We start from the raw sequence: 15,885 nt of genomic DNA on the forward strand, positions 1-15,885 counted from the left end.
ACATAAGGCTGAGTTGACATCTGAGGGGTTTTTGCAGCTGAGAGGAAGCTGAAGGGGGTTCACCCCTCGCGTGCCAACAAAAGGAAGCCCAGAGGTCAAAGCTACAACCCCTCTGGAAGGCAGCAATCCCGGCTGAGAACACAAAAGGAAGGGGTAGAGCTCCTTACCTACAGGAGCTTTGCTCCTGTTGCTAGAATAAAGGCACAAAGGCAAAGAAGAAAGAGAAGGGACTCTCCGTGTGTGTTCCATGCAGGCTCATTGCAGTGAAAAGACAGGGACGAAGAGCCAAATTTCTGCCAGGGTCCAGGGACTTTATACTGAGTACGGAATAGCGGGGAAAGGAATCTTAGCCAATGGGGTAAAGGGAAGTAGGTGGGGTCGACAGCAAGGGAACCAGTGCGAACAACACATAGGCGGGACTTAGGGAAGGATCCAATGGGGTGTCAAGGAACGAAGAACTTTCTAGAACTGATACATATTAAACAAGGGATATGAATATACATAACTTCGTACATAAAACAGGGCGGGGAAAACATTAACCAATCAGGGGAAAACATGCAAACAGCGGAACAAAGGAATTTTGGGTTCTCACCAGGACTGCAGAGTTATGTGCTAAATTGGGGTGCTGACCACCACAGCTGGTTGTCTGAGTTCTCCTCAGGAGACAGAGTAGCTGGAGCCACCTGCACAGCCACAGACATCTTGACGGTAAGAACACCCAATAATTTTTGTATAAATTAGTTTTATTCTGATTTTCAGTATTGTGGAAGTGATATGTCACTCATTGTAACTCTAGATACATGTGGTATCAATTAGAAATATATAATTCTACATAAGAATTCAGAACTTCAATGTTCTTGACCTAGAGTAATATGTATACAAAAAAGTCAGCAAAAGACTTCTTGAGAAAACTGAAGATAATGTTTTTATTTTATTAAATCCCATTAATTCAGGTAGATTATTTTTTGCTCCAGCCAAACATCTGAGGAAGGAGCTGACATACAGCAGCCTGACACAAAAGCAATTGAGGCACATTGACAAATTGATCTGTTAGTCCTAGCAGGATGCAAAGCATTCTGGGATACCAACTGGAAGTCAGTCAATTTAATGTGAGGTAGGGAATGTTGCGCCCCATTAGCTTAATATGCTGTTAAGTTCACACCCTTTGCACTAAAATATAGGAAACACATTATCTGGCCGGTTAATTCACCTAAAGAGCTGCAGCAAGTAGAAGCAGGTATTTTCAATGCGAATAAATTAATTTGGGGGTGAATTAACCCCTGGTCCCCACTGAGGTATTTATTCACATGTACCTGTTTTCCAAAACTGCTGAGGTCATTTTGAAATAGAGGAGAAAATATATTATTAGTCCTTTATTTTTTTTTTTCTGATTTCTACTTTTCCGTATCATGTTAAATATAACAATTAGATTGCAAATTGGCATCAGCAGAAAAATGTAGTGAGACTGAATTTTTATGGTGTTTTTCCCAGATATTTTTCCTTTCTTCTACTTTACAATCAGTTTCCAAGATAATTGTGCCTGCCTTCACTGAAAATGATGACTGTACTTACGTAGTGCCCTGTAGAAAGTGAAACTGCATGCCTCAGTGAATTCTATCATCATTTCACCCCCTAATGAGTGAGATTGTTTGCAGGCAGATGAAATTAAATTGTAAGCTCTATTGACTTCAACAACAGGTGCCATTTGTGCAAACCCAAAGGGAACCATTGAATTGTCAAAAAGATTTAACTCTTCCTCACACCCTGGCATCAGAAAACATCTTCTTGGTACCTGCACCTCACTTAGTTCCTGGAACCAAAATTTATGATCTCATCCATAACATCACCGGCAAAATGTCGAGAAAGAGCTGAATTAACTGCAAACAAAACAGCTACGGTTTCTGACTCCTGGGTTGTATCAAGCCTGCATAAAGTAAAATTAGGTAGAAAGAGAACAGTTAAGCCGAAATAAATTCATCTGGAAAGCACTAAGGATTTCACAAACTTTCCTGCTGGTTTAGGATTTTTTTGTTTTTTCTTAATCCTCTATAGTTAAAACAAACTTAAACCTGTACTTATAAAATTTTAGCAGGAAGAATTTAATTTACGAATGTTCCCATATCCCCCGGCTGTGCCAATTATTTTGTCTGCATTTGCAAGTAAATCAAGATGTCACTGATAAGCTATGCAAAAGAAATCCATGCAGAATGAGGCTTTCACCCTTTTTGAGCAAGAACCATTGTGATCTTACAGAATAAATTAGTATTAAGTCAATGACTGGTTTTTTGTGCAAGCACAAAATATTGTCATTCTTAGTTCCAAACAAAAACAATGCTCAAATCCCAGTGTTGAACAAAATAAGAGCTGGTGCTCTTTGAGTTACTTTCTTAATGCTGTTTCTTTCCCTGACACAAGAATTCTGTTCTTGTCAGATAGAGAGTCAATCACTCCTATCTAGCAAGAGAATCCTCTCTGTTTCTGGATATAATTTGATATTTCAATGATGTGAAGAACAATTAAATACTTAAGAATTACATAACTTCAAAAGTCTCTTTTGAGATGAAAAATATGCAAATTATAGTGTCTAATATGGTTATGGTAAAATTCTTTAATTTTGACTTAAAAGCAAAGAGATTTCAAGACAGCATGATATATTTGATCCAATGAAATAATCAAACCAAGTTTGTATCACTTTGGTGGCAATTTATCCTCTCTGCCTGAAGCAGAAAGATATTCCTGCTGCAATAATGGATTTATGTAGTTTCTCCCATATCTGTTTCTTTCAGTTTAAGTATTCAAAAATGTGAAGTCCTTTAGTGGGTAATAGCTCCAGGCATGTAACAGATACGAGACTTCCAGGAGATGAAGTTTAGAACATTCCCTTGTTGGATATTGTTACAGGGCTACAAGTCAGCACTCTTCCTCTGCTAACAGGCCCTTGCAGTCATTCCCTTATTATGCCAGTTGAGGGAAAGAAAGGCTCAGGAAGCTAATGGCCTGCCATTGCAGAAGCAGGACAGAATCTGTGTTTAAATAGCCATCCAGCAGGATCCCAGCCTTAACAACCACGGGCGCAGGTCTGCAGTGGCAGCGGTACCTGTGCGTGCTCCTCGGAGGTGGCCTCACTGCCACGCCCGTGGCGGGCGCTGCCTGCTGGGCACGGCCACCGCCACCTTCCAGCCGGGGAGGAAGCGAGCGAGGAAGCCTCGCGGGTGCCTGAGGAGATAATGCCTGTTTTATTCGGGTAAGAAGTAAAATGTGCTGATGACATCTTTGACATTTAACGATGTTGCTTTCATTTTGAACACATCATTGAACAGATATTGAATCCATTCATTCTGATAATAGACTCAGTGCTGCAGAGCTTTCATTTTAATAAAAAAAAATACATAAAATGTAAACCACACACGCTTTTCTGTGTGGGGTGAAGGGAGGGAAGAGTTGTGACACCACATATGATACATATTAAGATTTTTTTGAGCTTGCCTTTTTGCGTGCACACATCTCTTTGAAAAACTGATTTCAATTTCCTATTCTCGTCTGCAGCTTTTCCAATCTTGAGATCAAGCTGCATATTATTCTTTGTCAGACTGGCTATGTTAAAATAAATGTTAAAACTTACATATATTGCTCGTGTTTTTCAATTTGGCTGGGGAAGGTTTGGTTTAAGTACTGTTTTTGAGGCAAAGTTGTAGCATTTTTCTTATCTCACCAGTTACACTTTGTATTTATATTTCTCCAGCTAATAAGAGGAGTTGGAATTTAAATCAAATTATTTGCAAAAACCACACAGAAATTTTCAGGTTTTGCTATGTCATTCTTATAACAGTTAGAGCATTGCCACATTTATTTCCCCAAATTCATTTCTTAGTGCTTTTATGTAAAGTAATTCAATTAAGAGTGTTTGGGCAAAACTAGGTGTTGTGGTTTAACTCCAGCCAGAAGGCAAGTCCGCCACAGCCTCTCACTCACTTCCCAGCAGAGGGATCAGGGAGAGAATGGGAAGGGTAAAACATAGAAAACTCATGGGTTGAAATAAACGCAATTTAGCAGGGAAAGCAAAAGCTACACACACAAGCAAAGAAAACAAGGAATTAATTCAGTGCTTCCCATGGGCAGGCAGGTGTTCAGTGACTTCCAGTAAAGCAGGGCCTTGTCATGCATGATGATGACTTCAGAAGACAAATGCCATCACTCCAAATGTTCCCCCCTTCTTTGTTCTTTCCCCACCCCCCCTTAATACACTGAGCATGGTACCACATGGTCTGGATTCTCCCTTTTGCCAGGTAGGGTCACCTGTCCTGGCTCTGTCCCCTCCCAAGCTCCTAAGCACCCCCAGTCCCCTCCCCAGTGTGGCAGTACCAAAAGCAGAAAAGGCCTTGGCTCTGTGTAAGCCCTGCTCAGCAATAACAAACACATCTCTACACTATCAACCCACTGTTCAGCACAAATCCAAAACACAGCCCAGTGCCAGCCACTGTGAAGAATGGTAACTCTACCCCAGCTGAAACCAGCACACTAGATAGGATACATTCAAAGCTGAGGATCACTGTGAGCCAAAATATATACCAAAATCTAAGTCCAAATTTTCCTCTAATGCTGGGTGGGTATTTTTGGCAAGTGCATCTTCACATATTTTTGTGAAGTCAAATCACATTTATAACACAACAATCAACATGAAAATATGTTCTTGTGCTAAAATTTAGATATGTTTGCAAAAAAAAAGTGATCCAAACAGCTTTTCCCTTGGTCATGGAATCGTAGACTGCCCTGAATTGGAAGGGATCCACAAGGATCATCGAGTCCAGTTCCTGGTCCTGGACAGGGCATCCTCAAGAATCACACCATGTACCTGAGAGTGTCATCCAAACTCTCCTTGAACTCTGGCAGGCTTGGTGCTGAGGTTAAGCTGTTTCATCAGGAAAGTTAACAAAGAGGTTTGAAGTAAAGCACGCTCATAAGATTAATAAAAGGAGTCTCTTAAGGGATATAGTTGAAAGGGTGGGATAGATGTCCAGCTATGTAATGACACCAGGATAACTATTCTGTGTCCCATAAGCTGGCTATTTACTTTCACATATTAGAGGAAGGGCCTCGCTCCTGTGAATTGTTGTTGTTATTGCAAATCCACATAAAGAAAGCACTCTGTGGTCAACACTCTGTCTCCATTCTCAGGTTTGAACAATCTCAGCTATGGGGCAGTACGGACACCCTTTCAAGACAGAGAAGTTGGAGAATATTCCTGTTTTATTGTACATGCAGGCATGTAACCTACTCCCTGCTGCTAATTCTACCAGTGGATCCCACAAGCAAATATTTCTATAGCCTTCTTTTCTTCTCAAGAAACTTTAGCATCCAACAATGAACAAAACAACCTAACTTAAAATCATTAGCTACGCACCAATGGGGATGTTTATAAATGCAAATCTCTCTCATTATGTCCTACCAGAACTTTCCTGGTGATCTAAGAATTACCTACCCACATACTTTCAGAAGCTCCAAGGCTAAGCAGCAGCTACTGATTGCACTTCCAAATTTAGACAACCGAAGTGGCAGGTAGCTGCCTAAACCCTTTATGATCTTTCTGGCTTATTGTCTCTACATTTTTTCAGTTTCGTCATTCACACAGAGAAAAAAATGGATTCCTACATCAGTTTTCTAAAAGCCTAGATAGGTTAGAGTTTAAAATCTGCTCAGGTAATCCATCAGCACATGAATACTACTCAGATGTCAGAAACAATGGTAAATTTCTTTTGATCAAGCCATTTAAATCTCCAAACACAAAGGACCAAATATTCACAGGGCTAATGAAGCACCTGGTAATGAACAATAAAAATTAAGTTCTTATTTAATTTCTCTATAGTTGAAGGCAGTTTTCTATCTCCTGTCACTTGGTATCAGTGAGCAGGTTTCCAGCACAGCTGAAACAACACTAGACTTGAAAGATGTATAAACATTGGTATCATCAAGAATATTAGCAGCTATGAAAGCCAAACCAAGCTTTTGCCAACAGCTGCAGCTAGTTTCCCCATTTCAGTACAAAGGCTGCAAGTAAACAACAGCTCATATTAAATCCTGGATGTGGCAGGAGGCAAATGAGGAGACAAGAACTTCTTCTAATGCAAACTAACACCCTCATGGTAGTTTCTATATGAAATCTAACTTGAACTTGAATTCCAGCCATTTTTTTCAGTGCTTGATTAATCTCTGAACCAGTAACTTTAGACCCACCCTGATAGAGAATGCGGGTAGCATAACAACAGGTAGATATTCAGTGGATAAAACTATCTTTCTAATCAAGCAGGATTTGTGCAGCAGACCAATATAAGTCAGCTGTAACTACATTCCTTGAAATGGAATACAAATTGAATTTATCGCTTTCTACTATGTGTGTCTGTCAAACAGTTCTCAGCAGCCATTTCTGGCATGTTATTAGCCCTGGCAGCCAGGAAGGTACCCATGTCCTGGGGGCATCAGGCATGGCAGGGCAAGGGAGGGGATTGTCCCGCTCTGCTCTGCACTGGGGCAGCCTCACCGCCAGTGCTGGGGCAGCTTTGGGTGCCACAGGATAAGAGAGATACAAAGCTATTGGAGAGTGTCCAAAGGAGGGCCACGAGGATGGTGAAGGGTCTGGAGGGGAAGCCGTAGGAGGAGCAGCTGAGGGCACTTGGTCTGTTCAGCCTGGAGCAGCCTGAGGACAGACCTCACTGCAGTTACAGCTTCCTTGTGAGGGGAAGAGCAGGGGCAGGCACTGATCTCTTCTCTCGGGTGACAGTGACAGGACCCAAGGGAATGGCCTGAAGTTGTGTCAGGGGAGGCTTAGGTTGGGTATTAGAAAAAGTTTCTTCACCCAGAGGGTGGCTGGGCACTGGAACGGGCTCCCCAGGGAAGTGGTCACAGCACCAGCCTGAGAGAGTTCAGGAAGTGTTTGGACAATGCTCTCAAGCACATGGTGTGACTCTTGGGGTGTCTTGAGCAGAGCCAGGAACTGGACTCAATGATCCTTGTGGGTCCCTTCCAAATCAGGATATTCTATGATCCTAGATTCTATGATTGTCTTTTGGAAAGCATGCAAGTATGCAAGTAATAAAACACTTTTAAGTGCTTTGTATGAGACTACGTAGTAGTGAAATACCTTCCACTCTGAAAGAAAAAATTTCTTTCATGAGATGGGAGATTTGATCTTTATCCAAATTAGATATTATTTTTATATTAAGATTTATTATTTTAAAATTTAGATATTCTTTTTAAATTAACATTAAAATTAGATAACAAAAAATTTCAAATACCAAAATTCTTTTATTTCCTTGCATTCCCCTTTGTTTTTCCAGAGGCACAATTGGACTTTTTGCTACATTTTTTTATGTCTAGGTCCTGTATTTTACATTAAAGAGAACAAAAAACTGCATCACATAAATAAAATAAGTGCTACATTATGGTAAAGGGATTAAAACTGCAAACCTGACATGAACCTGATTCTCACATGGAGAATCAATCTTTATTAATTAATTTCACAAATTCTTACCCTGAAATTGTGATGTTACACAAATCTCTACTCAAAGTGAATAGCCTACCGTTAAAACAACAGATCTGAGCAGAGTTCATTGTTGACCACTTAGTTTTGAACTAATAAACTTAGCCAAAAACATCTGAAATTTTCTACAATTCATGATAAACTAATTTCATTCTTTTAACCTGTAACTCAAAGACAGTATGCTTCAGTTCCATGTTAACAATAAACAACAGAATTAACAGAAAAATGCAAGCATAAACCCTCCATACGGGTCTGAAATCAAGTATGCACATAGTTCTACAAAGTATCTTTTGGGATAAAGCTAAGATGATGCTAACATTGAATGTTTAGGGGTCTCTGAGTGGCACGACCGTGGAGAATGTATTACACAAGAGGAAGGTAACAACCTGCTCCAAACACTTATTCACTTGTCCTGATATATGATGGGTAATTTTAAAATAGTTCTCTAGATGATACCGATAACAGTTATGAACTACAGTCTAATAAGTGCATGGTAGGATACAGAAAAAAAAAAAAAAAGCCTTTGGTTACACATTTGCTTTTCCAAGGGAAATTGATCCTTTAGTGGGAAAAGTAATCTACAGGCTTGCAACACTGCATTTTGGTCTCTGTCCCACAGATGCAAAGCAGTCATTTAGTATCTGGCAAAAACTGTCTCAGTAGAAACTAGCACATACATAATTGTCTGTTTATTAGTTTAAGACACATAATGGGGAACACATTTTAAACTGATTACATCCTTTAGGTAAAGCCACATAAATACACAGATTGATCATGCATTTGAAATTGTTAACTCTCAGTGCGAAGTCAACATTTAAATGTGTGTCCTCCAGTTCTGGAAACTGTTTATTAGCCAGCATATCAAAGCAAGTAGAGAACTAATTCAGTTCCCATGACAGTAGCATGCTGTTCTGCTGCCAAAATTGTTGGTTTTCACATGCAGGAGAAATCCAAACCAGTGTGTAAATTATACATATCAAGAAGGTTCTCCGTCCATCTACAGGGTGTCTGCCATGTATCTCTCTTCTGATACACTTCTCTAAATGGTTTTTCAGCTTTAAGCAACTTTCTGCATCTTGTCAAGCAGACTTTTCAAATATTAAAATGCCCCAGCCCAAAGCAATTACCAAACCCTCAAGCTCAAACACCAATACGGCTCTAAAGGAAAGGTGAAAATGTTTCATACTGTAAATTGAAAACATAATTCCTGTTTAACCTGCCATGAAAAGAACTGATAAAGTACTATCAGTATTTACAGACCAATTATTTAGACAAATTTTTGTGGGAAGGCATGCTTCAATATTCAGAAAGATGCCCTAACATGTGGATTTTTATTTAGCAGAAGTATATCCAGAAGGATCATTGCAGGAACTGCTCTGCTGTAGCCCAGTGTTGTTTTTCATATTATTCATTTCTTTCTACATACCACCAGTATTTTCCTTTTTTTCCTGATGCATTTTTCAATCTGGTGCCAATACCCAACTGAAAAGTAGGGACAAGATCCACCTACAAAGACAAATTAAGCACAAAAGACTCAAATAATTTAAAAGTATTTGTCACCACACACACATCTGCCTAGCAAATCAACCAACACAGTAAGCCTTAGGTAACCTGAAATCCTAGCTCTAAAAGAGCTGATTACTGCAGGATCTTAATATTCATGAGATTTTTCTTTCTAAAGTCCTTTGGTAAATAGACCTGTCTAACAAATTCTAATCCAAGGCAAACTGGGCCAGATTTCCCTTAGTGCCAGTTGCACAATACATTTCAAAATTCAAAATTTAATATTTGCAGGAGCAAGAGTATTAAAAGCTGGCTGATGTTAGCACAACGGTATTTCAAAGCATGCAAGCAATTATTTCCCAAGTGAGTTACTGTCAACCCAGGGGAGCAGCCTCCCTGCCCAGTGGAAGGGACAATGAAGAATTTTGTAGGCCCAGACTAAGCAAACTTTAGGGAGTTTTTCATTTTTCTTTCAAAGTGAATGTCCTGGTGCCCCTTTTCTGAGGAGGATTGTTGCTGCCAGTAGTGAGTGCTTACCAGAAGAGACCACTCAAGTCATACCCAGCTATGCCACTTGATGTAGTTTACTGCACCTGCACATCTCTAAACAGAAATTTAAGTGCCTATGTTTTCTTGGGATGGCTGCTTTTTACAAAACCTCTACACTTCCTTGAATGTAAGTTCTCCCCTTCTAACTTGTCTTTTTCTCTATTTTTATTCTTTTTTCATCAATATGCAAATTTTGTTAAGGACACAATACAAGTCAACATTTTTTTAACTATATAAAACATTCCTCCAGCCCACTAATAATAATCCCACTAATGCGCATTATCTGTTAATGCATTTTTAACAAAAGGAAATGCTCCTGGTTCAAAAACTTCAGGAAATTCTCTTCAATATTAAATTCTTAAAGTTTAAGAGACACTAGTTTTTCTTCTGGAGTACATAGGGAACTTTGGAACAATGGCATTTTTGAGTCAATCTTCTTTATAAATACATCATAAAGCAAAGTTAGTCGCAACAATTACTTAAACTATAATCATTTTGGATGTTGGGAAGACTCAGAAACCCAAGAGCAGTGCCTTTTAACCACTTCACATTTATGCATTATCTGCCTCGAGTCTTAAAAATTAATTTTATCTTGTTCCTATTCTTCCTATCTCTACTATCTTTTTTTTTAAATCTGATTTAACAATATTTCATAGTCTCCCTGATAAAATACTCTTAAACAATTTTAAGTTGTTTCACAAATATTTTCATAAACATGGTTAACAATTGAATTTGTTTTCATTGTCCAAAGCTTTGGGGACATTAAAGTTGGGTAACTCTACGAATAACTTGGTTTTGAAATGTTTCATCATTTGCTCAGTAGCATCATTGGCAGCACGTTTTTAGCATTAAAACACGATTGTGAGTTGATTTCTTTAGTGAATTGTATTTACTTTTTCATACCTGCAGCCATAGGGCCAAAATATTGAAGGGCATATAAATCACCGGTTTTCTCTGTTGTTTTGGTTTGGAGGCATAGTTATGGAAAACAAAAAAATCTAATGCCCTGAAAGTTTAAAAACCATGAGATTTTATCCAGCAAAGTACAGCTCAACATATAGAGCAGAAAACATCTAATAATTTGCAGAGGTAAATGCAACATCCAAGAAGAATATTATTGGAAAAAATATATAATTTTGTCCTCTTACATGTGCATAGCCCTCTTTACAACAATAAAGATTATGGATATGCATGCCAAGCTGGCACAGAAAAGTCCAACTAAAATAGTGTCATAAATTGTTCTGATATTACAAAGTATAAAAAATAAAAATGCAATTATATAGGATAACAAAGACTGAAGAAAAAGCCTCACAGCAGGACAAGCCAGAAATGCTCTAACAGGGAAAACAGGACTTCATGGTGCCAACAATATGCCCAGTGACAATTTGGGCACCTCAGTCCTTGAGCCAATGACCATAAATATTTCCTGATCAACATGATTTTTCATAAATCTAATTTACTTTACAGCTTTTCCTAGAACCTGAATCCAGCAGCTTGAGAGAGTTTGTGAGTTGTAGCTATAGAATTTTGCTGTAAGTCTCATATGAATTTTCACCGGGAATGGTGAATGGTATCTCTAACTGAACTAGTCTTTCCATGTTAACCCCTTTTCAACTTACTGCCATGACTTGAAAGGAAGAATCTAGTAAAATCAGTAGGGGTAACATGAACATCATGTTTATTTGTCCTTCTATATTTCCACCCATGGTGGTTGCAGAGCTCCTGTTCTGAATCACAGATGAAGCCCAAAAACACAGGTCATGTTATAATGCAGTGTTAACAGTACACTTCGTGATACCTGCCTTATCAAAGGGAAAAGACCTTTCTAATGGGCTGGTAGAAATTAAATGTATTGTTTTAGTACACCATCTGTAGTCCAAGCAGTACAGTCCCTTTGGGTATATAGAAAGGAGTGAAATATCTTGCAGATGTGATTAATTTTTGGCAATTCAGGTAGCTTTCTCCATCAAATTGAGTCTGACACAGAAAGATAAAACCTGGTGGTTTTGTGTTGGGGTTTTTTTTCTCATTTATTACATGAAAGGACTAGCACAATAACAACGAAATTCATGTCTAAACTGAACCATTTTCTCAGCATGCTACCCTCCAATATTCCTAGGTGGCTTCTTTAGAGAAGTGGCATGCTATTCATGGACTTTATCTGACACAGGTGAATAAGCTAGACTTCCCTTAAATAAGCTATGGCATCCTGTAGTTCCTTTCTTAGTGGGTTTAACCTAGCTAACTCATTATACACAGACAGGTAAACTCCATTACATTGAACTGAATCATAAACTGTGGAACTACATGAACTTTAATGATGTGGTTTTTTCAAAGCTGCAGAACATTCAGCTTTCAGACATTTTGGAATATCTCCTGACTTCATGTCCATTTATAAAAAATCAGGTAACACCAGACCTTTTTGCCCATGTTTGTGGTGACAGGCTGCCAACATAATGAAAAAAATTCTTCTGATTTCATGAAACCTCATTTCTGATAGATTCTCTTTGGAAAATTAGTGAATATTTTTCCTGTCATGAACGGCAGGCAGAGGTGGATTGGTTAATAAATTCATAGACATATTGCTAGAGATAAATCTTTAAAAGCAGGAGTTTTACGTACCATGGATGCTATAGCAAGTATGCTATTTCTCCAAACAAAGAGATGCAATTGATCTGTCTTGGGAAAAAGAGTAAAACACTATTTAATGCCAGGAAAAAAAAAATATGCTTTGTAGCCATGTTTAATTATTATGGGAGAGATTCAGAGCCCATGGAAATCAATGGAACAGTTTCAACGCACTTTTGATCAGGCCCATAAATAGAATTGCTTTGTGAATCACTGTATTGCAGCAATTCAATACAAACTGCTTCAGAGGATTTACTGAACTTCCAGAGAGGAATTGTTGGAATTTCACAGAAAATAAAGCAAAACTCCCACATGTGATTTGGATTCTTGCAGAGTGTAGCATTCAGAATGCAAGAGAAAGAAAGAGTGTGGCTGGTATTGTTTCAGGGATTAATTACTTTGGCACTCCTTGTATGTAGCACTGCTTCCCCAGTACCAGGATCTGCTGGTAAGAAAGCTACACTTTTTTCTCAGGAGCCATACTGGCTGCTAGACTGATAGCTCAGAAGAAACTACATCAGTCCTATGTGGGGAGCGTAGGTAAAAACCTCTGCTTACAGATACCTTCCAGCTGAGATGGGAGGTGAGTGAGTGTCTATTATTTACTCAGGGTTTCAGGGTCTGCCTTCAGGCTTCTGGACCAAATGAGAGTTTACCCTGCCAGCTATGGCAGATCCCAGGTGTAAAGGCTCTCTTCTGCTTTTCATGTCTCACTTTCTTTTCATGTTTCCATTACAAACCAAAGTCTCCTAGCATTAAATTTATCTTGAGGATAGAATGAACTTAGAAATTAGCAGAACTGTAGCCAGAATGGGGCATCTTCTCCTTGGCAACACTACATAATCCCCCTGAATCCCCTGAGTCCAGATGACATAGAGAGGAGAGTGTGTCAGGACACTATGAGTTCTTTGCTCTGTCAACTTGAGCAATGCGTGTAACTTCTCTAACTGTTCCAACACAAGCGTTACTCTCAGCTCTCTGCCTGCAGAATAGACTTGCCTGAGGGAAATTCAGGTCTATAATATTTCTTTTTCATTTGCATGAATATGCTATTTACGCATACCTACTCAAATGCTCAAAACCCAACAAAACCTTTTATTTTTTCCATGTTCTTAAGTTTTATCCCATCTGCCTCTGGGTATTTTGTTTTGTATTTCCTTGAAACCAGATCCCTTGTTTCTATGCAAGACCTCTAAGCACAAAGGAAGCAGCAAGGATGGGAACTTTTCCCTTTTGCTTTTTAGTTGCTCAGGTTTGATTTCATGTGGATGGTTACTATCATATTAGCTGGTTATGCTACAAATACTGGTCTCCATGCTGCAATGTATCAATTAGTAGTGACACAGGACAAAGAAATGTGTGTTCATTATCTTTTACTTTGCTACCCAGGAAGGTTCAGGAATTCCAACTGATTTGCTTCATCTTTCTCATTCCTATTCCATGTACAGATAATCAGCAAAAAGTCAGTGGTCTCCCCATCTGAAACCAACATATGACTTTCTGGTGTTTGGGGTAGGATAAGAAACAGCATGGAAAGCAAAGGGTGGCCATATAAAATCAAATACACAAAAAGAAAAAAAAATTTTCAGTGCACTGGTCAAGTACTAGAAAGGTGTCAGAATTACTCATGAAGGCAGCTGAAAGAATAGAGCCTACTATTATTGCATGATTACTTTCACAGCTGGTTCCAAGTATAACCAGCAATACACTGCAAGGTACCAGTGTTATATCTTCTGAGAGGATGAAATGATGCAGTCAAAGGAGGGTATGAAAAGATGCATCAGGATTAAAAGGAAATCCATGCCACTGTATCAAAGGCAACATTTTTCCTTGCTTGCATTTATTTTATTGCTGTCTGTGCATGTTTGTCATACTTTCTTATTGATGATTTTAGGAAATATTGAAGAGAAAATGAAGCTCTTTTATCTGCTTTGTTCCTCTGTCATACTAAATCTAATGAGGTAAAATTCAGATAATATACAGATCACACATGTATCTTTTGAGATTTTAAACACAGACCTAAAGCAATGAATCAAAAACATGGCCAACGACACATGAAAACTCTGTGCTTGTGTTGTTAGTCATACCTTCTAATATTCGGCAAAATTCTGTTGTTGGGTGGGAGGGGCAACACACCATCTTACTGTGGTATTCCATACACAAAGAGTAGTCAGGTTTTTCTGCTTCAGACAAATTTATTTTCTTTGGAGAACAACAGTAGCTGCAGCAGTGGTGCAGAAATAGTAACAAGAGCAAGGTGTTCTCTGTGAGAACAGTGATGTAAACCCCCCCACAGCTAGCAAGTTACATAATTGCAAAAAGTCTTAGTTACTTCCATGTAAGATAAACAAGCCAGCCCAGCTAGAGGTTGTATGTACACCACGAAACTCACTTTGAAAGACAAGCAACATTCAGGTTCACGGCCTGCCTTTTAGAAAAGAACAGAAGGCACAGCCATTACCTAACTGCAAAATTTCTTTTTTACTTCTTTCAAGCATATTTATTGATACAGCACATGCAAAAAAAACCCCAAACCAAACCAAAAACCCCCCACAAAGAGTATTACTTCATTCTCCTTATCTCCTTTTCTGACTGTTTTGACAGTCAGAGTATGTTTAGGAATTCCTTGTTGGGTGTCTCCGCTGACTGACACATCCAGCTTCCAGATATCCAACTTCCTCAGGATTTAAATTGGAAAACTTCCTGACTGATAATACACAGCCCCAGGTCTAATGCACCCTTCCAATGAATCAGTAAGGAAGGTTAATGAAGTGATCTCACTGCATGTGCGAGAACAGAGAACAGCTCTCTGCTTGCCAGCAAATCAAAGATCAGACGAGTCTGAGGCAGGACATGCAGTTGCATAGCACTGCTGTGGTTGATTATGTCACACTAGAAAAAGGATCTGATAAATAAAGGAAAACATACACACAGAGGGTTTATGATGTGTCCAAATAGAAACAGTGAAAGAAACGGAGATGTACCGCAAACTTCAAAAATACTTTTCCTGTTATTATTCCCTCTACACAGCTCTCCCGTAGCTCTTATTAGCAATAAGGCATTGCTAATATTTGCAGGCTAGAGGGGTTGGGTGGTAGAGGAGGCTTGATCCTTCCCGAGTTAATTAATATTAAATGATTTATTAAATTATTAAATTATGAGAAGGTAACATTTGAAAACTTAAGAAATCATGTGACACATCAAATATGTATTCATACTTCTAACACCTGTCTTCATTAAATGCAGCCAAGCTTGTGTCCCTAAGTAGAGAAGAACAGAGGAATTGTTACATTGCTATGATTAGGATGGAAAAACTACATCATATGATAATAACAGTGTGCAAGAGTGGAACAGGACGTCCAGAGGGGTTGTAAATGCCCCATCCCTGCAAACATTCCAGGTCAGGCTGGATGGGTGTTTGAGCAACTTGGTGTAGTGCAAGGTGTCCCTGCCCATGGCAGGGGCTTGGACTAGATGATCTTTAAAGGTCCCTTCAACCCAAACCATTCTGAGAGTCTCTGTGAAAATTAAATCACAAAGATACTTTCCACAAAGATGACCAGAACCACTCTCTGAGCTCATGTATTTATTTCATAACCAGTATTGTCAAGGTTCAGTTCTCAAAGTATCAAATGAATCATGCTGCCACTGCTTTTATTTATAGTATGAAA

The 15,885-nt window shown here is 38.9% G+C and overlaps 1 protein-coding gene across 5 annotated transcripts in view; it reads right to left on the bottom strand.

Annotated features, from left to right (window-relative positions):
- The window catches only part of KDM4C (lysine demethylase 4C), a 320,050-nt gene that overhangs the window by 40,166 nt on the left and 263,999 nt on the right, over positions 1–15,885 (bottom strand). The window contains exons 22-23 of one of the 5 annotated variants that reach the window (XM_048290785.1): positions 12,209–12,265; positions 7,372–9,040 (exon numbers count right to left, since the gene is read on the bottom strand). The exons of 2 other annotated variants lie outside the window; for them this stretch is intronic. In XM_048290785.1, coding sequence (XP_048146742.1) covers positions 8,939–9,040; positions 12,209–12,265 — 159 coding nt within the window. In that variant the 3' untranslated portion in view covers positions 7,372–8,938. Of the gene's footprint in view, positions 1–2,615; positions 3,217–7,371; positions 9,041–12,208; positions 12,266–15,885 lie in introns of those variants that run through there. 2 more of the 5 variants (XM_048290786.1, XM_048290782.1) reach the window with 2 other exon arrangements.

Source organism: Corvus hawaiiensis, chromosome Z (genome assembly GCF_020740725.1).
Source record: "Corvus hawaiiensis isolate bCorHaw1 chromosome Z, bCorHaw1.pri.cur, whole genome shotgun sequence".
NCBI classification, from domain to species: Eukaryota; Metazoa; Chordata; class Aves; order Passeriformes; family Corvidae; genus Corvus; species Corvus hawaiiensis.